This window comes from Cyprinodon variegatus, unplaced genomic scaffold (assembly GCF_000732505.1).
Source record: "Cyprinodon variegatus isolate N-32 unplaced genomic scaffold, C_variegatus-1.0 Scaffold502, whole genome shotgun sequence".
In the NCBI taxonomy this organism is placed as follows: Eukaryota; Metazoa; Chordata; class Actinopteri; order Cyprinodontiformes; family Cyprinodontidae; genus Cyprinodon; species Cyprinodon variegatus.
In genome coordinates, this window is record NW_015150955.1 from 285590 (window position 1) to 310102 (window position 24513).

The 24513-nt window shown below is 36.8% G+C and overlaps 1 protein-coding gene across 1 annotated transcript; it reads right to left on the bottom strand.

Moving 5' to 3' along the window:
- Nucleotides 1-30: 30 nt before the first annotated feature.
- Nucleotides 31-23616, bottom strand: nrap (nebulin related anchoring protein). Its single transcript, XM_015390491.1, has 43 exons — nucleotides 23367-23616; nucleotides 22040-22134; nucleotides 21730-21817; nucleotides 19879-19983; nucleotides 18921-19028; nucleotides 18703-18810; nucleotides 18507-18611; nucleotides 18303-18410; nucleotides 18102-18209; nucleotides 16568-16675; nucleotides 16032-16148; nucleotides 15475-15579; nucleotides 15208-15315; nucleotides 14211-14315; nucleotides 13455-13553; nucleotides 13246-13350; nucleotides 13021-13128; nucleotides 12759-12866; nucleotides 11386-11583; nucleotides 11199-11303; nucleotides 11011-11109; nucleotides 10817-10921; nucleotides 10239-10346; nucleotides 9955-10112; nucleotides 8823-8976; nucleotides 8628-8732; nucleotides 7677-7775; nucleotides 6457-6561; nucleotides 6262-6369; nucleotides 6060-6173; nucleotides 5784-5981; nucleotides 4803-4907; nucleotides 4604-4702; nucleotides 4413-4517; nucleotides 4219-4326; nucleotides 3799-4110; nucleotides 3611-3715; nucleotides 2832-2930; nucleotides 2634-2738; nucleotides 2428-2535; nucleotides 1972-2283; nucleotides 453-608; nucleotides 31-366 (listed from the first exon to the last, which is right to left on the bottom strand). Exons 1-43 carry the CDS (start codon nucleotides 23430-23432, stop codon nucleotides 79-81), a joined length of 5412 nt encoding a protein of 1803 aa, XP_015245977.1. The 5' UTR covers nucleotides 23433-23616; the 3' UTR covers nucleotides 31-78.
- Between the last annotated feature and the right edge of the window lie 897 nt (nucleotides 23617-24513).

Here is a 24513-nt window from a genome sequence, read left to right on the forward strand (position 1 = left end):
AGTTAACTTTTTTTTTTTTTCCAGTGGCCCTAATTCTCTTCCGTAAAACTCTAAATGCTGGTATTAATAATAAAATAACTATGGGTTTTCTATGGCGGCTTTACTGGAGATATTTGTTTTCACTGCATCCTGAATGGCAACTGCAGAGGAAGAGGAGGAGGAGGAGGACTTCTTCTCCATGGATCTGAATGACGTTGTAACTGTGGAGGATTTTTTCTGGACCGTCTGAATGGTCTTCTTCCTTTTTACGTGAAGGACCTCCATGGCGTCCATGTTGATGCCTTTCTTAATCTCCTCACTGGTCGCCACCTGCTCGGCGGTTTCTTGCTCTTTCTGCTGCTGCTCCATCTGCTGCTGGTGATGCAGCTGAAAGTAAGAAAGTTCTCTTTTGTAAATAAGGGCTTTATAAAAAAAAAAATAATTTTTTCATACTGCTAAACAGCCTTCCTCACCATCATCATATGCTGGTACTTTGCAATAGCCTCATCAGTGGTAACTCCCTCAGCAAAGCCCAGCTCTGCAGCCCGGCGGGCGAGCTCAGCCTTGTGTGAGCCAGGAGGGGTCCATCCAACACCTCTGATCCAGTTCAGGTCAGATTTGTAGTTCACCTGTGGAAATATAGAAAAAAAATATATGCTTAATAGACAACAATCAATTCAGATTGGTAATAATCTACAATCTTCATCCGCTTTGCTTTTTGAAAATCCCTGTAACGTAATCTTGGGTTTCGGATCTTCCTATGGCCAACAGCATTTCTGACAATGCTGGACCTTGAAAAGTAATGTATTAAATTTCCAGCTTGAAAAATTCATATGAATTATACAATATTCTGCTGCACTATGGGGAAGGTTTCAGGAAAGGAGCAAAGTTCTGGTTATAAAAAGATTTACTGAAAAAACCTTAAAAGTTCCAGAGAGTAACAATCAAGTACCTGGAAAGTCATCAGTGTACTGTATACAGTTTCTAAGAAAGTGGCTTACTAAACACCATCCCAATCAGAGGAAAGTGCAAACATGCAAGTTTCATAAAGTTCAAGAAATTTTCCAGTGAGTTTATTGAAATTTGCTGACTATCTGGTAAGCTCCTGAAAGGAACCACTATGGAAATGAAAAAAAATCCTGTAATAGAAACAAATGTACGTTTTGCTAAAGAACCAATTAAGTTCTAAAAAAGCTGGAGGAAAAAAAACATTTGAATTTCTAATGAATAACCTCCCAGTTCTGGGTAAATAGAAAGTAAGTTCAATAAGTTCTAGAAAGTACCCAGGAAGTTCCACAAAGTAACCTTCGGGTTTTCAGAGGAACCTCCATATAAGTTCAAGAAAGGTACCTCTTAGTTAAAGGAATAGAACCGGTCGTGTTTTAATAAAATTCACAGTGAGACACAGGAAAGCTGCTGATCAGTTTTTAAAAGGTGTTAAATTCCTGGAAAGTCACGTCCAAATTTCAGGACACTACATCCTTTATACTAGTACTCTATACCCAGTACTTGAGTTGAGGGTGGATGAGGGGGGAGAGCGTCCCCCTTCTTAAATGACCATCCCCCCCAATACCATCCCCTGTAACATTTTATCACTGAATGTGTAAAATTTCTACTATATATTAACAATAATGGCAATAATATTGCCCTTTCAACATTTGGCGGGCTGTGGGCTTATGAGTAGCCTGAGCAAAATAAATAAAATCAAAGAAGTGGCCTACTATGACTATGTAGGTGATCCCAGTGGGAAATTACTCCTTAACTATGTAGGGGCAGTAATAACCATGCCAGTCCAGCGACTGACTGCAGTTCTACTGTAAGTTCATACCTGACATGTAACAACCATACTATGCATATTGCTTTAGGTTAATAGACTATATTAATTTTGCTGTTTGCTTCCAAAAATAAATTCCACCATCCCCCTTCTTTTTGTTTTACAACTGGACTACTGTCTATACCCACTATTCAACCAGGAGTAGCATAGTGTCTTACATCACTCTGCAGCTTGTAGGCCTGCTTGGCATGTTTGACCGTGAGCTGCTCAGGGTCACAGGTGTAGTCGTGAAGTTTACGGCGGTAGGTGATGTCGCTGGCCTGAGCCTGACTCTTCTTGGCCAGCAGGAACTCAGGCTGGTCTGGCCGTATGTTGTAGTGGGCGCGCTCCTCCTTGGATTGACGTTTGTACTCCAGGTTGCTCTGGAGCTTGCTTGCAGCCAGGGAGTGAACCATCTTGGGGTCGTCCTCCACACAGCGGAGCCCCACCTGCTGGCCCTTCTCCTTCAGGTGGGACTCCTTGTAACTGTACTGTACATGAAAGGAGATCACATCTCAATGGAAATTGTGTTGCTTTTCATGTAACATAATGACCACCTACAAACTGCACACTTAAACTGTAACTTGAGACCAAGTGGGTGTGCGTTTTTATGACTTTTGAACAAAAGAACTTACATCGCTTGCAATTTCTCTGGAGGCTTTGGCTGTTTGGAAGGGAATGGCGTCCAACCTCAAGTCATAGCCTGACGTCTTCACCTGTTCTCCAGATGCCTTGTAAACTTTCTTTATGTGAAAGAAAGTTTGAAGGAGAAAAATGTTTGTTAATATCATATGAAGCTGCAGAAGACTTATTTGCAGATATGTATTTAAATGTGCCTTACATCACTAATCTGCTGAGCATTAATCTTTGCTCTGACAAAGTCTGGATCATCTGCGTGTAAAGTGTATTTATGCATGTCGTCGTTCTTTCCAGACTTGTACAGCCTCTGTAATACACGAAGCGAAAAAATATTTTATCCATATATTCTTGTCAAATGACCCTTTAAAATACATATTCGGCACATTTTTTTTCTACCTACCTCACTGCACTGTTGATAGCTCGTCTTAGCGTGGACAATGTCAGGCGAGTCAGCTACAGATGTAAACTTGATTCTGTCTGGTTGCTGACGGTACTTCTTCTGCAGGAAAGAACATCACATCACATTTAAAAACGTAACACTGTTAATATCATTTCAAAGACCAATAGCGCAAATTTAGAATTAGAATATAACTAGAGGGCCTTGGATATTGAAACAATCCTGCAAGAAGAGTAATCAGGCAAGCTTCAAATTAACAGGGTAAGGTTTTTTCTACAGAATAACTGTTGTTGGTCAAATTACAGAGACATTTTTTTTTTAAGTTAGACCAAATAAGTCCAATGTTTTGATTTAGTATTCTTTTATTTTGGTAAAAATTATAAAAAAGAAAACGTGGAAAATAAATACACTGCAAAAATGATCTAGAAATAAGTAAAACAAATTCTCAAATTAAGTGTATTTCCCCTTAATTTGAGTAGATAAATAAGATGATTTGCCAATGGAATCACTATTTATACTCTTAAAATAAGATAATTAGATAATATGCACTTTAAATAAAACAATGCAATTGTTTTTTTTTCCTATTTTAAATGTAAATAGTCTTGTTCTATTAGTAAAGTGTCTCACTTACCTCCTCAATTCAAGAACTAAAGCACGTATTTTAAGAAAAAACTACTTGGTTAGATTAAGATTTTTTGCAGTGTAAATATGCAATAGCCTTCTATTTCTAACAGTATCAAAGAATTTTTTTTCTGGTATCAGTTTTTCCCCTAAATACTCACATCACTGATTAAATCTCCTGCCTTCTTAGCTGCCTCCAGCTGAGGTGCTCCCACTCCATCCCACGCCACTCCTTTCATAAAACTCAGGTCTGACTTGTAGAGTTTCTATCAATGAAACAGCAACACACATAAAGCAAACCATATCTCAGCATTACATCACTTTCCTTTACCTTGCCTTTATTCCTTACCTCGCTCTGCAAGTCGTAAGCCTTTTTAGCCCACTTCACCTTCATGTCATCAGGAAGCACCGTATACTCATGCAGCCTCTTCCTGTAGTCCTGATCGCTGGCCAGGGCCTGGGCGTTCTTAGCCGACACCAGATGGATCATGTCTGAGGTGAGGTGATAACGGCCGCTGTCAGACAGAGCATCCCTGCGGTACTCCTGGTCACTGGCCAGACGGCCCGCCTGCAGGCAGTGCAGCAGGTAGGGATCCTCTGTCACACTCCTGACCCCAATGTGTTTTCCTTTTTCCAGCAGGTGATTGTGTTTATATTGGTACTGGAAAAAACGCATTAGGTTATTTTCTTCTAAACATTGACTTGTGCATTCTGTTTTGATATCATACAGGAATATATTTTGAGTTCTTTTGCATTTGAGAGAGCTTACATCACTGGCGATGCCTGTGGAGCTCTTAGCAGCCTGGAAGGGGATGTCCTGCATGGTGAGCTTGTAACCCTGAGCTCGTAGAGTATTCCAGGACTCCCTATACTTTACCTGCGGAAATACAGTGCACATAAAATAACTAAAACATCTTGCATTATGTTTTTGTTTTGGAGAGAAACTACATTTGGGAAGAATACCTCACTGAAGTTGGCAGCATTTGCTTTTGCTTGTGCAATCTCTGGTCTCTCAGCTGTGATAGTGTATCTGTGCTGGTCATTTATCCCCTTTTCTTTGTACAAACGCTGTGAAAATACATTTCAATTGAAATACTATGTTGCATATTATGTTAGTAATCAAAAACCATATAAAAGTGCATCAACATTCTTACTTCATTTGTGATTTTTCCACTGAGTTTAGCATGGATGATATCTGGGGAGTCAGTAACTGAAGTGTGCTTGAAATTATACGGCTGCTGTCTGTACTTTTTCTGTAACAGCAAAAAAAAAAAAGAAATAAATATTTGATGTCTGACTAAAAGTGATAAAAAGAGAATAGATAATAAAAAAAGAATGGAATTAAAATCTCACATCACTAATGAGGTCTGTGGCCCTCTTGGACTCCTCAATCTGCAGCGCTCCAGTGGCGATCCAGGCTGCACCTCGCAGGTAATTCAGGTCAGATCGATACACTCTCTGCAAACACAACAGATTAAAAATCTATACCCTGAAGATGACTTTTGGGTTCATTTTCAGCATTTCATTTTATTACAGCAGTATTGAGAAATATGGTCATAATTTTGGTCTCCTATGAAGGACACAGTTCATGTCAGATGTGTGTCATCAGGAGCATGTATCTAACTTTCTTTTTGGGCTTAAAATTATGCATTTAAGCAATTCTTTCTCCACTGTGATCATTTTCAAATGGGATTGTGTGCAGGTTTTAATACCCCATGGATTAGACCTAATTAAACAAACAGCCACCACTTAACTGTCTGGTTTAATGTCTTTTCAATTATTTTATTTATCTCCTATGCATATTTGGTGCTATTCCAAAACAGTAGTTTTAGATTTGAATTTGAGATCATAATCCAGTGTTAGAGTGTTCAACTCCAAAAATAAAACTTAAAGTGCTCAAGCAGCAAGAACTCCTTCAACATCAACATCTACAATCTGGACTAAAATGTGATTCTCCCTACATAGAAAACCCAATTCTAGATAAAGGTTGCTAAAATCAGTTGAGATTAAGATTGAGCTGTTTGGCTCCAAAAAAAAAAAACAGAAGAAAGATTGAGGAGTCATAGTGAGACTTTCCAATATAAAAGCCCTGGACTTTAGTTTTTTTTGTTTGTTTTTTTGCAGTAGCACTGATAATTGCGCAAAGGGAGTGGAAAAATGAAGACATATATCTATATAGATCTATAGATAGATAGATAGATAGATAGATAGATAGATAGATAGATAGATAGATAGATAGATAGATAGATACATCTTTCTGCCTCATTAAGGGTGCAGTAAACTTCTGACTGCAACTCTGAACCCATACATAATGACATCTAAAGCCCCTCTCACCTCACTCTGCAGTGCATACGCTCTCTTGGCAGCCTGGACCTTCATGTCGTCGGGCAGTGAGGTGTAGTGGTGCAAGGAGAGCCTGTAGTCTTGATCACTGACCAGAGACTGGGCCTTTTTAGCGTGAGCAACCTCAATCATATCCATAGGCAGGTGGAATTTCGAAAGCTGCTTCGCTGAGTCCTTCTTATATGTGATCTAAATTAATGACAGGATGCAAAGACGTTTTTATGCTGTTATATTAGTCTAGATTAGGTACAGTGCAGAAACACTTACGTCACTTTGTAATTTGCTGGCATGGACTGAATGTGCAATGTTCAGGTCATCCTGCAGCCCCCTAAGACCGATCATCTTCCCTTTGGTCTTCTCAAATTCTTCTCTGTACTTCACCTGAAATTAAGCATCAAGTATATTTTTTTATCTCACTCTAATTCTCCTTGCAGTAAAACTGTTTCTGTGTGGTTGAGCTGTGTCTCACCTCACTCAGGATATCCGCAGAAGCTTTGGCCAACTGGAATGGAATAGCATCCAGGCTGAGTTTATAACCTCCATCTCTCAACTTTGTCCAGGATTCCTTGTATTGACTCTAAAAATGCATAGGAGACCAAACCAAATAGTCAGAACACTCAGCTATGAGAGATATACATGCAAAAGCTAAAAGAGAAAAGTTTACCTCACTGATGTTTCTGGCATTGATCTTTGCTTGCACCAACTCTGGCAGCTCTCCACTCACGGTGTAGGTGTGCTTTATGTTTTCTCCCTTTTCTCTGTACAATCTCTGCAAAACAGAACCATGAGGTCAGATTTCAGTGTGCATGAGGGATGTGTCCAGAAAGGAAATACTAAAAACACAAATGTCCTTTTTCCACTGACTCCAACTTGGCCTGGCTCTACACTTGCATTTGGAGAAGACGGAAAAAACAGGAGCCTGAGCAAACCAACCTAACTGTGACGTACAGGGATGGCAGCATTATGCTGAGGGAATTTTTGGCTACAGGAGGGCTGACAAACCTTAGAAAATAGATAAAAATCATGCGGAAAGTGAACTATGTGAAATCAGAGTAATAATTCAAGATCTTTTCCATCTAACCAGAGACAGTTCCTTTAAGTTCTGCTGTCAGCCACCTGGACCACTTTATTTATTTATTTATTTTTTTCATTTTGAAGATTTTTTTTCTGGTGTCTATCTCATTGCTAGACAGGCGGGGATATACCCTGGTCAGGGTACCAGTTCATCACAGCTTGACAGTAAGAAACCATGCATGAACACATTCATGCCAGACCAATTAAACAGTCATGGGACTGGAGGACCCTGAGAGAACCCCCACATGATCTAGGAGAATCTATATCAGCAAATCACTTAAAAAGGATTTAAAGCAGAGCCCTTGCTGACAAATGAGCCACCAAACACCATTAAATTCTACTAAACAGAAGTTTATTTCAGGTTCAGCAGGTTTTTCTGAAACTGTTTTTGATTCAAGTCATTAATTCTCAAGTTGGCTGCAAAATATGTGAAATCAGAGTAATAAGTCAAGATCTTTTCCATCTAACCAGAGACATTTCCTTTGAAGGGAACGGACATAAATTCCAACAATCTATTGGCAGAAACAGCATATACACGTCATTCAGTTTAAAAGCAATTCTACCAATTAGGAAGAAAAAAAAGAAACATTTAAAAAGTTAAAACATTTTCAAAAAAAAAAAAAAAAATTCAGCCTTCACTTTTTTTGTTTTTTATTAAATAGAAATATTTTCTGTTATTCTAATTTACCTGAGGAGGAAAACATTTAGATATCAAGAAAATATAGCCGTGTCTCTTTTTATATGACGTATGTAAACATCTGCCCTCTACAAAATAATAACTTAAAATAGTCATAATGTAGCTGAACTTACATCAGTAGCCAGTTTGTTGCTGAGCTTTGCCTGGATCATCTCAGGCGTGTCTTCAACACTGGTAAACCTCAGAGAGCTCACGTCCTGACGATACTTTTTCTGCAAAGATAAAAGGAACAAATAATGTTACACATTAGATAGAAAATCTCCACCGGTTTGGACTGATGAGACCAAAATAGCAGGGGTATAAATATTACCAGTAGGGGGCACACACACATTACAATTAGTATTCCTAAAAATAAATTAAAAAGACCACAAAGAAAAAGAAATGAGAACACACATAACCAATGCTGCTGTCTTCTCCACATAAATGAAATAGCTTCCTAAAGCTCGACTCTATTCTTTATTTTTATTGTGTTATGGGCGTCATTCCATGTTGTAAAGTGTCTCAGGTTTGTTCTATAAATGTTCTTGTCAGGGTTTTATTTGAAGGGATTAAATTACCAAAAAGGATTCTTTGCTTTATAATATTAATAGAAAGCTTTGACATTTGATTCAGCCAACAAAAATATTTTTTTAGCTGAAATATGTTTGGACAGCCTGTGTATGCATGAATAAGTGATTTGTTATTTTTTTGGTCTGTATGATTTTATTTGAACTTTTGTTCAGGTAGGATGACCCTGATAAGGGCTTCAAACATAAACCTGTTACTGATGATAGAAAATATTTTTCTTCTGTTTTTTAAACCTTTCTTGAAATGAAAAGACTAATCTTTTTCATTTAGGGCAATGAAAAAAACCCACAGATCTTTGGTTTATTTGGTTGGATTAATTTGATCAAAGAGTTTACTCCTCTGGACTCGGAGCTCTGTTCATCTCCCATATATAAGCCAAATTAACATAGAACGCAAACGATCAATGGTTCTAAACTAGTGGAAGTTTCTTTCATAACGTTCACATGGCCTCTGTGCTAACAGTGTTCCCACAGGTTAATAACTGGGTTTGAAATTACCTCACTGGCCAGATCTGAAGATTTCTTCGCCTGCTGAACATCCAGAGATTTGGAGGCCTCCCAGCCGACGCCCCTCATCCAGTTCAAGTCCGATCTGTACTGTTTCTAAACACAAATGCACAAACAATCGGGAAGGACAATATTGCAGCGTATATTCACAGTTTATATTCATTGTTGTTGTTGGAATAGACCTACATCACTCTGTAACCCATAGGCCTTCTTAGCCCAGGCTACGTTCATGTCTGTCGGCAGAGTGGTGTATTCGTGGAGGAATGTCCTGTAGTTGGTGTCCGTGGCGAGATCTTGAGCTTTTTTGGCATGGCTGATGTTCAGCATATCTAGAGACACACTGTAGGAAAGACTGATTTTAGAAAATATGAATGCGGTCTCCTGGAATTGTACTGATTGATTGAACTTTATGTCCTTTTTATTTTTTTAAATCTTGCTTTGATCTGTACCAGGGTGGAAACCCACAGCCGCCCATCTAAGGTGATAAATCTTTTGCGCATATCTTGACCTTTGGGAAGACACTGATTAACGGTATTTTATCCATATAATATCTTTTTCATTAAAAAATGAAAAAGATATTATATGGATAAAATACCAATAGAAATTTAGCAAAAGTTAACTAATAAAACAAACTGATCTTTTGGCTGGGGATAGCTCCTATAGGTGTAATAACTCGGTGTTAAGTGCCATCACTTAAATTAAAATTTTTTCGATTGTTCATTTTTACAAAGGCCTCTGATCCACTTTGTTTCTTTTTAGAGAAGCTCAGATTCCTAAATAAACATTTTTGCATTGGCAGATTCCATTTTTCAGCTTTTTTTCATCAGTTTATAGCAGCATACAGGGATATACCCTGGTCAGGGTACCAGTACATCACAGGTTGACACTAAGACAAACCATACATGAACACATTCACGCCAGACCAATTAAACAGTCATGGGACTGGAGTACCCTGAGAGAACCCCCGCATGATCTAGGAGAAAATGAAGCCTATATCCACAAATCACTTAGGCCAGGATTTAAAGCAGAGCCTTTTCTGATAACTGAGACACCAAACACCATTAAATTCTACTAAACAGTTGACTTCATGTTCAGCAGATTTTTCTAAAACTGTTTTTGATTCAAGTCATTAATTATGAAGTCGGCTGCAAAAAAATTACAAGTATTCTTATTTATTCACACCTTCCATATGACTTATGTACAGTTAATCTAATAAGATAAGAATCAACCACCGTTTTGCTCTCAAAGATTAAGGCAACTTGATTATTGAGCAAAAATATAAAAAAAGACCTGAGTGTGGTTAAACTGGAGGCCTTGCCTGTATTTAGTCTTTGTGTCCTCATAGTTCTTCCTATACTGGTGATCGCTCTGAAGTTTGGTGGCCAGAGCAGAGTGAGCCATCTGAGCGTCGTCGCTGACTGATTTAATCCCGATCACTTTGCCTTTGCTTCTCTCATACTCCTGCTTATATTTAATCTGAAACAGAGAAGGTGAAAGAAGACACATAATATTAAAAGTGTATTCTACCATCAAGCGTGGCTACAAAGCAATAGACGTATGAGATGTTGGAAAAAGGTTTATAAATATATGAAAAAAGCTCACATCACTGGCCAGGTCTGTCTTAGCCTTTGCTGTAAGTATAGACAGAGAATCCAAACGGAGCTCGAAGCCCTTTTCCCTCTGCTTCTCCCACTGGCTTTTGTATACTTTCTATAGAACAACAAATAAACCAAGAAATGTTGCATCACATGCATTAGAAATCTTACATAGCATCTGGAATCTCGGCCACCATGAAAACAGGCCTCACAAAGATTTTCACTATAGTGTTTGTGATAAATTGGAACCAGGTTGGGTATTATTCATAATTTTCTTTACACTGGAAGTTGTAAAATTACATCTGTAATTAATTTTTTCAGCATTGATCTCATTCAAACATTTGCAGGTTAAAAAAAGATGCATTTTGACTTCATTCGGTGCAAAGTGATGAAGGTTGTGTATGATAAACATGCATCTAAACATTTGGGAAAAAGAGAGAAAATTCCCTTTATTAGTCTTATATGTGGGTGCAAGAAAAATCTGTCAAGGAGGTGAAACAGGAATGAGGTAAGGGGTTGAAACCCACATAAACCTTGGCAAAAATAGCACAACAGAAAATTCAGAAAAGATTAAATCCAACTCACTCCACTGAGCATGTCAGCGTTTGCTTTCGCTTGCACAAATAGCGGCTCGTCTTTATTGATGGTGTATTGGTGAATCATCTGCTCTGTGTTTGCTTTGTACGCCAGCTGGAAAAATCCGAGACGTAAACACACACAGAAGAGGCAGTATATATAATGGAACATATAAGTAAATAGTTGAAAGAGGAGATCCTTACATCGCTCTGCAGCTCCTGACTCTTCTTGGCATGTTTGATGGAGAGATCGTCAGCCACTTGGGTGAATCTTATTTTGTCGGCCTTCTGACGATATTTGACCTTTGAAAACAGGAAACAGAGTTTATAAGCACTGCCTTATAAATGGTAGAAGGATCTTTAACATCTTAAAATGTTGTAAGTAGACTTACATCGCTGAGCAAATCTCCAGCTTTCTTGGCCTGAGCTATGTTGAGGCATCCCTCCGTCTCCCAGCCCACACCTTTCATCCAGTTCAGGTCTGAACGATACTGGTTCTGCAGGAAGAAAATAAAAATTATTATTTATTTGTCTATTTAGCTTCATACTCTGCCGAGTGTCCTGAGGTTATTCTCTCACCTCACTCTGCTGGCAGTAGGCCTTTTTGGCTTGCTGGACCTTCATGTCATCGGATATGATGGTATAGTCGTGAAGTTGTGTGCGATAGTCCAGGTCACTGGCCAGAGCCTGAGCTTTCTTGGCGTGGCTCAGATTGATCATGTCCAGAGGAAGGCTGTACTGAGCCTGGCTCTCCTTGGAGGCTTTTTTGTATTCAATCTGATGAGGGAAGGACAGTGACAGTTTTCAATCTGATGCACGCTGCAAGCACAGCTTCAGTCAAAGCTTTACACGCCCTTATGACGAGTGTAAAGGTTTACTTTACTTTGACAACACCAAGCATACATGTTTATATCGCTTTCTAATCTGAATATGAAATTTTTCCTCAAAACTCTGACTGGATTATCTGTGTTTGCTGAAGCACATTTTAGTCATAATTAAAGATGTTTCTTTTTCCCTCTGCACGGGTTCATCCAGCCTAGTTATTCCAGATACTTTTGATTGATTTGCTTTCATTTAACTGGGATGGCGATGGTTTTCTTCCAGTCTGTAGAACTATGTTATCAGATAAAATGACTTACCTTCAGTAATTTGAACTAATTATTTTGGAACGTGGAGTTATTCTGAAATACGTACATCATTCTACTGGTGTGATATTCCTTGATTTCTGCTCACTTTCCTTTTATTTTTGTTATTATTCTGCTCTAATTAATAAGAGATGAGTAAAATAGATATCAAATTCTTTTTTTGTACTGATGATATTTCAGAAGGGGCTTTAGTCAATAGTATAGTGGAGGATTTCCATTCATTTTTGAAAAGAACCGCCCTCTCCACTTAAAAAAAAAATGCACATGCACAACTGTGTTCCTGTTCCCAAGAGGGAACGCCAATTAAACGCATGCGAGAGCATGCACAAGCCAATTTCTCCTTGAGCACGCTCTGTTTACAAGTTTCTGTCTGCATCGCTCATTCAAGCTTACTTTCCAAAAGTAGATTTTCAATTTTTCCGCTATGTCAGACTCACCACTGGAGTTTCTCTGTTGCTTTAGAGCCTTTTTTTGTCAGCTATATATCAATCTATCTCAATGTTTGGGTTCCCCAGGGATCCATGTAACTGTGCTGCCATTTCCTTTTTTTGAACATTGTTCCTTCAAGCCAAGTATGCAAATAACTGCACAGGTTTTTCTTTTCTTAGATATGTTTTCATTCCTTTACAGACAGTCCCTTTTACCTTTTTGATTTTTGCTCTTTTTTGCTTATTTTGTTAGTCTTGTGTGTATATGCAATAAATAATATTTACTGTCTATTGTATTTCTATTGTAGTTTTTCAAAACACATGCTGTTTTTAATTATATATTTTTTTAGACTGAGACCTCTGAGGTCATTTTACTTACATCACTGCTCATCTTGGCCACTTGAAGAGAATGCAAAGTCTTGGAGTCACTCATGTTGACCCCGACAGCTTTTTCCTTGTTTTTCATGTAGGATTCCTTGTATTTCAGCTGAAATAGAACATAATCGCACTTAATTTAAAATACAGACCATTAAACTTGGTTAATATACATTAGTTTTTGGGGTTTTTTTTTGTTATTGTTGCTTAGATGTCAGCAGTTTCCCTGCATCTCTTCTCAAACAAACAAGTTTTTGTCTACTTACGTCACTGGCTAGGTCTCTTGAAGCTTTGGCAGCTCTTACGCTCAGGTCATCCACACCAGTTTCACAAGCTTTGGACTTGGTTTTCTCCCACTCTTCTTTATATTTAATCTAGAATTAAAAGAAACATTAATAAGAAAATAAGGAGGACTTTGCATAAAAGTCCACATGCCAACCAAAGCTTTATTACTGGCTTGTGTTGTAAAACCAAGAAAAGTGCAAACTTACATCACTGCACAAAGCTGCGTTGGCTTTAGCCTGCTGGATTTGGGGCAGATCCTGAGATAAAGTGTACTGATGCTTCGTCTTTTCATAGCCTGCTTTATAATTTAGCTGGTGGGAGCAAATTAATCATGTGTTCACATAACTTACAGGTAAATTCAGTGCTGATGCATGCAAAAATGATCAGTAACACACCCTACTTGGTGTTTACTTACGTTGCTGACAAGCTGAGCATTTTTCTTGGCTAATACAATCTCAGGTGTGTCCGTCACAGACTTGTACTTGACCTGGTCAATATGTTGCCTGTAGTTCTTCTGCAATCGTTTTTAAGTAGTAACATATCAGAAGGATGAAGTCATTGCATGAGGACTATGTAGTATTATTATTATTATTATTATTATTATTATAGTGAATAGGTCCCAATAAATGTTACATTTAAAAGTTACATACATTTCTAAATGAAAATATATTTAATTTTCCCCTAATTTTGTTTATTAAATTCTAAAAATTAGCTAGAATAATTTTATCATTACTTTACTACAATAAATTAATATTTTTGTAAATCAAAGTTTGTAACTTTTCCATGACTATTTGGCTGCTAAACCAGACCCAAGGAGGAGAGCGATTTCCATCTAATCAGCAAAATTCTATTTTTTTTATTATTACTTATGTCTTTGTTTTCATTTGGTAACTCAAACATCTAAATAATCAATAAGCTGGACTAAAATATAATTTTAACAATTCATCTAGGCACTATTCACTGTTTGAACACCTTTATTTTAAGACTTTTGTATCTTAGATAATGGAATAAACAATTGTGGAAATATTTTTCCAGACTCATATTTTAATTTTCTCAGCTTTATCCAGACTTTGAAAATCACTAATTCAAATGAAAGACATTTTCAGACTTTTCGAGAATGTATAGAGAGATTGTCATGAATTTGAGCTTGAAATGGCTTGGAGGTGCTTACATCTTTCAGTGGGTCCAACTTCCTTTGGCTTTTGTAGCCTGGTGTAATAGTGGCTGGGTAGTTATATTCCCCATGATCCTGATCTTGGCCTTGTTTATAAGAAATCTGGCACAAAAAATGCAATTGAATCATGTTAACATAGGAAATAGAGAGTTTAATTAACTCTAAGCAAATACTTTCTTCATCTTTAAAACCTGACCACGTTTCTGTGCTTCAATCTTTTGTTTCTATACCAAACAAACATTTGCAAAATTGAACTTTGTTCCCACATTACCTCTCAGTCATTTGATAATACAGCATATAGCTATATTTAGCTAATATTTATCTACCTCTAGCTAAGACTGGCTGTCATGGATTAATTTGGACCAAAAAAAAAAGTTAAAAAGATTGACTGTATAAAAGCTACTGGTCAGATACTATGGAATGGATGCTGCCACTACAAATGCAAATAAAGATGAACCATTAAGAACAATATCTATTATTCCATGCGACATCATGCAGACACTTTGTCTGCACTGAGGAAGATGAATGCTGACTTATGCTAAAACAGGAAAGTAGTCTAGGCGACTTGTTTTTTTTTTTTTATTCATTAAAAAAATGTATTCTACTACTTAGGACAATCAAACACTTTGTAGGGAGCAGTTAATTTTGCATCCTAAAATGGCAGGGCAATCATTAAAAAAACAAACAAAAGAAAATAAAAGAAAAGAAAAGAAAAGAAAAACTACAGCTGTTACCAAGTCAAAAATTGAATTAGTCTGTTCTTTTGCTGTATCACACTGTACAGTTGTCATATATGTAACACAGGTGGATTCATATATGTTTCTTCATGCCACTAGGTTTTTATTTTTGTGTGATAGCAACTTTAAGGATCTCAGTTTTTTTTTTTTTTATAAGAAAGATTCTACATCATGAAGATCTATCATTTAATGCTGAGATAAAATTAAACCCTACACAACAGAGGTATTTTCAAAGAGTCCACTAAGTGAAGACTTACATCACTGGCCAGCTTCCTCACTTTCATGGCGTGCAAAGTCTTCTTATCAAATCCAGAGTCTTCATAGTGGCCCTTTAGATCACTGGTATACTTTTCTTTATACTTGTTCTATTAAGATGAAACAAAATGTAATTATATAGGAATGAATAGAGCATCAATTTAGAATTAGGATTGTAATATTAATATATACGTAGTATCAATTAAAGAACAAAAAATCAAGTAAATAAAGTCACTATCCTGTTTCTTAATATTTGATTTTAGACTTACATCACTGGTGAACTGAGCAATTTTTGCAGCATTGCGAAACTGCGGAGTCTCACAAAAGTTAATGCTGTGTCCTTTGGTGTTCTCCAAGTCTTTCTTATACTCTACCTGCAAAAGCAAACATCTTGGTTAGAACATTTTTCTTTCTTTTTTATTTATTTTATTTTTTCAGCTCGATGAGATGCAAAATGATTTTTTTTATGTGGCATCCTAAATATATCTCTGACTTGTCTTTAATCTTGGAGGTACTAAAAACAACAATGATCGCATGATGTTCTATAAATGTCTCAGCCTGACTACATGTTTACTGGGGGTCAGGAAAGATGACTCTGGGTGAGCCAGAACATAATAGAGTTTGATGGGATGGTTGAAAGCTACAGCCTTGAAAGAAAAGCATGCCAGCTGTGATAGAGATGAGGGTTTGGAGGCACCAGCTTCATTGGAATCTGACACATTAGACCCGATACTTCACACATGCAAACACGCAATTACTAAGCAGGCTATTTTACCTGCTCACTTCATGCAGAATACAAAAATAAGTGAATGCTTTACAAATTTACCTCACTGACAAGCTTGTTAATTTTTTGTGCATTCTTTAAGCTCAGATTGTCCTGAGAGGTCAGACTATGGAAGTGTGATGTGCCCTTCATCTTGTTTAGATCCTTCTTGTATTTTAGCTGCAGAGAAAACAACAGATTTTGTTAGGTAGAAAGTTTGTCTGAGCAGGATTTAGACACACTCTAATGCTCATACAAGCGGTCCTATTCGTTTTAAGGGTTATGATGGGGTAAGTCCCTTGATTGTTTTCCCTAACCTGTTATGAAAGTAATAACAAGGCCTGATGACGTATGAGGCCGAAGCGTTCACACTGTGCTTTGGCAGTTTGGCTTAAGCTCACATGGCGACACTAATGATGTGTGCTTCCTTTTTTAGCAGCTCACACTGAGAATGTTCAGATATGACCTTGTGGCATCCAGACAAGCTATGCATCTTTTTCTTCAACATAAATGACTGTATGTCTGACTTTATTTTGCTCCTAAATGTCTCAGTCTTTTACAACATTGATGGGTTAAATGATTTTTAGGGTGATACTCACATTACTAGCATTTTCCTGAGCTTTCTTTGCAAGATGATAACCAGGAGTGATCATAGCAGGGAAACTGCCTTTTCCTCGTTGCTGCTCATATTCTTCAGTGTAGGCAATCTGCAAAAAAAAAAAAAAGTACTTGCAAAAGAAATTTTTCAAAGTTGGGATGGCAGACTGTTAACCAAAACGAAACAGTCTCCCCATTCAAAATGCATTTTCCCCCCGGATCAGTAAAGAAATGGAATTTTGGTTTCAGCACAGAGAATAATCCAAAGCGTATTAACTTGAACGCCATTGTGCCGCAGTAACAAGAGGACTGAGCAGCAAGACCATCAGGTCATCTGTGGATATGTTTTGCAAGAAAAGGTAATGGTCTACAGTGTTTTATAGTTTTGTGTAACTTCTGTCAGATCCACACATGTGCTGATGTCTATGAAAAATAACATTGAGTAAATCAAAAATTACTCCCTGAAGATATGTAATCTGCATGTTTGCACTAAATATTTAACTGCAACAGGATATATTTTACATTATTGTCACAAGCTAAAGAAATTTGTTTATCAGTGTTTTTATTTTTCTTTCAATCTTAATAACAGCAGTATTAGTTGATGTTTTAGGTCTGAGCCACACGAAATGTTAAAGAAAACCAGCAGGTGGAGAGTATTGAGTGATAAATAGAATAGGGTTCAAATAATGGCAGAAATGACCTTTTCTACCTGAATAATGCAAAAATTTAAGACATTCAGTAATGATTTTTTTCCCAATCTTGTTTTTTTTTTTTTTTTTTTGCCAATTGGTACATTTTGTTTGTCACATAGCATTAGGTAGGGTCTGCAAATCTACTGCTCAGAAATCCTGGGAAGACCTTTTATCTTCATTTTTGTCCTCCCAACTGAACATATTAACACATAAAGCTTTCCCTCAATAACTCACAATGACCTGGGGAACTTGCTAACATTACGTTGGTCTTGGAAGGCCATTGTGTTTTTCACTGAGCACAGATGAGTAACAGCATGTTTCATTAACAACTTTAAGCTGCACTGCACTCACCGTCATTCTTTAAACATGTTTTGTCTGACTAAAATTCAGTTAATAATAATTTTTATTTGGACATGGAAAGGAGTTTCACTATTGTGAGCAAAAAAAGTTCAAATGCAATTTAAGGAAATGCTTTAAACTACATTCCTAGTGGTGCTAATTTTCTCCACTGAAGAGACACAGGACACTTTTGACAGGTCTGCAGTCCATCACAGGGTAAACAATGAACGCTCAAACTCATCTTAAGAGAATCCACTTGTGCACAGGTAGAATCTGCAACCTCTACCCAGGCTGGGGTTTAAAAAATCATCCTTATCCTATAAGGCAACATTTGCTACAAACTGTGTCCCTATCTAACCAGCTTTTAAAATCAAAGTGCATTTCAGGATTTCTTAGTGCTTTAAATTTACTTGCATACTGGTTTAAATAAAGAAAACATGGTTTAAGATGGCTGATATTTGTGTGTCTAATGGACTTGAACTATTTGAGTCAATAGTGTTCATACCTGGCTGAAGTTTTCTGCATTTTCTCTTGCATGAACCAACTCAGCTGCTGCTGCTTCTGCACTGGCTTTGCCTTTTATCTCTTGCTCGTACATCTGACGATATTTAATCTGGTGCAATGAGTTTGGGTAATAATAAAACATTCTGTTAAAGCATTTATATTCAGACCAAAAATAGTTTTTTATGTTATATTTTTTGCTTACATCACTGGCCTGCTCAGCTGCCTTCTTTGACATCTTGTATCCAGGAGTAAGATGCGCAGGGAAACTGCCTTTCCCCCTCTGCTGCTCATATTCCTCTGTATATGCATACTGTGGGGAAAAGCATTAGAGTTTTGTAATTTGTTTCTGGGACCTTGTTTCTGTTAAATGATCAAGAAAGCAAGAAATACATAATTTAAAGCTTACATCGCTAACAATTTGTGACTGTTTCTTGGCCAGAAGCACCTCTGGAGGATCCACAAACGTTGTATACTTTGAAACTCTTTCTTCATGCCCTTTTTTATATTCTACCTAAAAAAAGAAGAAGCATCAGATTATATTACTTTGTTTGATCTTTAATATAGCTGCACTGGACCTACGGTAACAGCTGATTTAAACTTACATTACTGGCCAAAGTATTGGCATTCTTTACAGCTTTGTAACCAGGCGTGATCATTGCAGGGAAGCTGCCTTTTCCTTTTGCCTCTTCATATTCCTCTTTATATTTTACCTAAAGGAAAAACTCAAAATCATAAACTGGGACAATTACAAACACTATATGACACTTTAATAATCTACGCTTGCATGTTTATTTTAAAGCAATTACTTGTAAAGACTTACATCACTGATGGTTTTCTGTGCCTCTGACATCGTCACGATTTGCTGGTTGGTCACCATCCCTGAATACCAGCTCTGCTGCTGTGAGAACTCAGACTGAGCCTGAAAGGCCTGTTTTAATATTAAAAATGATTAAACATTAAAACCTAAACAGGAAAAAAGGAAAACATGAAACAATGTATGCTTGCAGTTGCATGCTATGTGACCTTTTGCATTAAATAAATGAATCTAGTTGTTTAGTCTTACCTGGAAAACGAGATAATAATACGGTTTATTTTTGTCTTCCCTTTGGAATCAGTGATCCAAAATAAACTTAAAAAAACAGTTTTATTCTCATTTAAGTGTTTTCATTTGAGGATCTTCTAACCCAATGCTTGAAATTTTTATCTGCCTTTGACCCAAACAATTACTCCAAGTATCATTTAACTATGGAAGTATTAGCAGTAATGTAAACAGGTGTAATAAACAGCATCACCCACCGATCTGTCGTGTCTTGGCTATTTGTGGGTGATCTGTTTTGTTCATAACATAACTATTATATTCTTTATATAGATCATTAAGTGAAGTTTATGAAAATATTTCCAAGAACCAGACCTCTGTAACCTTTCCAACTACTTTGACCAAAATCAAGAGAAGCCATTTATATGTTTAGTTTCTGTTTATGCTCCTTTTTAAAGCATAATTCTCTTCTAAAGCATTGTTTTACAGAACAACTGTTTTGTTTCAGGCAAGCCTAGTGGACCCCTCACGGTCTGAATGCTAATGAACATGTGAATTACTTAGGATTCAGCATGGGAACAAAAGCTGAGATGCGCATATGAGGAGGAAAAAAACAACCGTGACCTTTTTTAAAATGAATAAAAGTTAAAGCATTGAATATCTGTGAAAAATAATCCTCCAAAGTTTTGTTAAAGCTTCCTTTGACTTGGATGTGCTGGCCAGTTGCTCTCTGGGAGCTCACCTGGCTCACCGTCTGACTGGCTAGGCGTACCTTCTCCAACTCCATGGATCTCATGTCACAGTGGAAGCTGGACATAAAGCGTTCGCCATCTTCGCGATACTTCAGCTACAAGTGGCACATGAACCATAAGCATTAGGCCAAAGCAAGCAGGCATTTTTAAAAACACACAAGACACAACACCCTTTTAATTTGCTTGAAGCTCCTTATAAACAGAAATATTAGCAATATATAAAAAAAGCTCATTTTGGCTGGTTTTAACTGCATCATCCAGAATGTGTAACCAGTCCTAACATATTGTTGCAGTAGCATATCATCACATCTGTGCAAACCACAAAAAAATATTTAATGCGGAATACAAATAAAATATGAAATGTTTCTGATCTAAGTGGAACAAAACAGATTTTTTTGGCCCTTTATGTGGAAACTCCCCGATTACACCATCCCCACCATGAAACCATAGTAGTGGCAGCATCATGCTGGGGAGGCTATTCATCCACAGGGAGTGTTTCAGATTTGATTTACAGATGATTGGGATGGAACACAGAGAAACACTGGAAGTAAACCTGTCAGAGAATTTGAAAAACTTAAGGTACATAACTTAGGAATTATGTTTGAATCCCATCAGGTTATGCTTGAGCTATTATGCAAAGACTATGCAGCTATTTGAAGCTAAACACTAGATATAAAAATAAACACATTTTCTTTTGGAATTTTTGAAAAGTGTGTTGATAGAAATACAGCAGAAGTGTGATGTTAATAATAACTACCAGGTTCCAATAAAGATGAAACAGGACACACCATGAAAGGCCCAAAATATAATATGCATCCTGCTGTGTTATTAATTTTTCTGTACAACCGTTTGGTTCCACTGCGGTCTTTTTATAAGTGCTTAACAAATAAAACTGTTTTGGATTGGATATACTTTAGCAGTAAATATCCTAAACTAATTTTAGAACTGCTGTTTTGCAAAGGATAAGAAGCTTTAATGCTTTTAACCATCACCTTGCCAAGGCTGACATTTAAATCTATTTCACTCCTAATAACATTTGTAAAATGATTTACATCTACCTTAAAAATGTCGTAAATAACTACTGAAATAGAAAAGTACAAACATTTAAAGGTAGAGTCCATCAGCGTGGTGTGACATCAGCCTTGAGGTATATTTATATGTGTGCTTAAATATCAACATGTGAAGTCCTGAATCTCTCTGCTTATAAGCTTGCTTGCCTATCGCTAATATGAGCATAGGAGGGTTGCTTGAACCTTTAGACACAGACAGACTCAGACAGACAGAAACAGGTGGCCCTGCAGAGGAAAGGCAGGGATCAGAGGCTGTTTTTCTCTATGTGTATTTTTAGGCACCTGAAGCATAAAGTGGCCTAAGCCATGGCAGGGTAGTCTGGCCTCAGTCAGAGATACAGAAATAAACAGAGGCACACTTCTCATTCCAAACCCCTGCTGTCACCAAGAACTTAGCGCTGCCCTCTACCTGTATCCTTTCCAGCCATTTTTGATTATACAATAATGGATGGAAGTGTTAAAAATCAGGCTGCCAGCTAAATAAGGTTTTGGAGTTAAGATTATCTCAACTCAAAATAGTTTTGCAATGATTTATTATTACAATAAATTAGAATAATACTCTGAAACCTTTTGAAAAGTATGTCTATTTTGATTAAATTCACATGCAAATGTAGTTCTTAAAATGGACTCTGTCATGACAGATAATGACAAATATTTTGCTTGCAGCATTGCAGTGCAGTTTAAGGTACCTGTCAATGGTAAATACTAAGACAGAAAGAGGTAGGAGCTTCTTGAAGTGAATTTGTGCTGCAAAATGATGTGATGGCATACCTCACTGCTCGCCTTGCTTTGCTTCTTTGCATTGATGTTGATGGGAGTTTCGTAAACACTTGTGAACGTGTTGTTTCTTGGATTGTGCCTGCAAAGCATGAAATAGAAAAATGTAAGGCTGCTGGGATGAAATGTGGATGTCATTCCCAGAGGGGAAAAAACAAAAAACAAAAACACATGCAAGAAGAATTCTAGAATTACTTTGATTTTACTGACATATCAATACGTCTTCTTTTTCTTCAAAATGAGACTCATATTTCCTGCCATAGATACATTTTCTTGGTCTGTTTTTGATTGATATAGCACTTACACAGAGCAGTACGGCCTCTTCTTGTGGCTGACAAAGTTATTCGGAGTGAGGACCATTTTGCAGACATCGCAATGAAAACACGCTTTGTGCCAGTTCTGAAAAAGAAAGAAAAGTGCATGATGTCATCAGTTCTTTGGGAAAAAAAAAAAAAGTTTGGTGGAATTTTCTAAAAAGAAAAGTTCATATAGATAATTTGAAAAAAAAAAACAGCCTTAGTAGAAAGAGATAACATCCATTATAAAATTTACAGTTTCAATCTACACATTATCATTTTTACAGGTCTCTGAGATATTCTATTTATCCTCAAACACATTTATAAAAATTAAAAAAAACATACTACAAATTCCAGCACTTTGCTTCCAGCATCATAAAAAACAGACTTAGATACAAAAGGGAAACAACAAAACTTACACATTTTACACTTTCAAAGTGACTGTGTTCCCTATTTTTCCTTTGTCACTTCTGTAAAACTAAACCAACACAATTAACTCTTAAGGGGTTAACCACTGTCAAAGTTCAGTCATTCTGTCAGTCTAAAGTAGTTGCGAGAAAATGAAATAGACATATTTTTAGCCTGCTTATGCTGACTATTGCAAATTAATTCATTAGTCTGACTGTTAAGTATCAGTAGTACAAACTTGTCCTACTGAGTAGCTAAAACTCTAATTTTAACTTAACAGATAAAACAACATAGAAAATATTTATTTGCTTACTTTTAATATTGTTTTAACCAATTAATTTGTCCATCTTTCAATGCTGAGTAGATCTAGCACTAGAATAAACTCTCAGTACTTAGCGGGTAAAAAAACAGATTTAGATAAATTTGATTAACCTCATTGTTTTAAGGGGGGAAAAAAATCTAACATTACTCACAAAAAAATATTGCCCAACATAATCTCAACAGGTTACAACTTTGAAGTTTTACTGACATTGTCAGTAAAACTTTGTGTTCTTTGATATTTCAAAGTGGTGCTGAAGAACAAAGGGGCTCCTTCTAGGCTCTTCTCTGACTCACAATGTCTGAGCAACTATTCCCTCAAAAGAAAACCAATTTTTAGTCAGTTAGCTTTTATGTTTTGTATTTAGGCATAAACACAGTCCAATGTAAAGTAAATACTAAAAGACAATAAGATGCTTCATTCTTTGAGAAAATATGTTGGGAATATGTTAATGTATTTTAAAAATTGTGAAACTTTTAACAAGTAAAATATTGTTTCATAAAAGCTTTTTTTTTAACATAGCTTCCAGTAAATATCCCTTTAGCATCTGTGTTATTGTATGAAAAAGTAAATATGGAATAAGGAATGTTTAAACAAATGCACAATACCTGGTCGATGCAGTTGATCTTTTCTGCTGGGTAGACCACAAACCCACACCTGGCACAGGACTGCATAATAAGCTTTTGATTTTCTCTTCCCCCGAAAAAAAGAAAAATATCCTTTGGTAAAACTGTATACAAACAGAAAATGTTGCTAAAAAGCAGGCGTGAGGTTGACAGACAGGAACCAGTATAGGCTATGGCCAGAAAGTAGCTCCCCTACTGTTAATGTGTCTGTCTTTGCCAGTGTTAAACTTAGCTATGAGTGTGTAGCTCTGAGAGGGTCTCTTACTTAAAACCATGTAACATGGATGGACCACCCCCCCTCCATACCCCCCATGCTCCAGGACTGCCTGAGTACAGCTGTCTATTAGTGGACAGAGACTCAGAGCGTTCAAATGTCTCTGCGTTGGAGTAATGATCTCAAGTAGAACAGCAAGTTCAATTTTAGACATCCTCTCATGATCTCTGCATTAATTCAGTTTATTTTCAATTAATTTTATTCATGTGGCACCGATTCACTGCACATGTCATCTCAAGGCACTTTAGAGATGACGTGTTTAATCATCACATAAATGGTAAATTCACCACCAGTACTATCCCAGGGCAAAATTACTTTCGTCACATTACTCCATTAGTAATAGAGTGACTATAGAACCAGTTTAATATAACACAATTTCATACAATATACTCTACAATTAGGGGGTCGCCATCTCGCCATCAGTTTGGGGGCCCTTGGCCTGGAAAACGTTGAAGACCCCTTATATATAATATAGATATAAATATTTATTTATATAAATACCCTTGTAATACCCACTGTAATAACCCTGTATATATAATAATCCTACTATAGAAAAAAAATAAAAAAGGCTGTCATATGTGGTCGCAGTGTACATACTACTACTATATCCTATGCAACTTCTTCTTCTCCTTTGACTATTTGAGCTGATGTAACAAGTACATTTCTCCTCTGTGATCAATCAATCAATCAATCAATCAATGTATGTATTATTTTTTTGCTGATTTGCTAAAAATAATAGTAAAAATATGCAAGAAAACTGATGCCTCTGCTGAGTAATGACTAAAATAAGATGCCCCATTGGGATTTCAAGAATTTAACATCAGACTCCGAGGAATGACTTTCTTTAAACAGAAA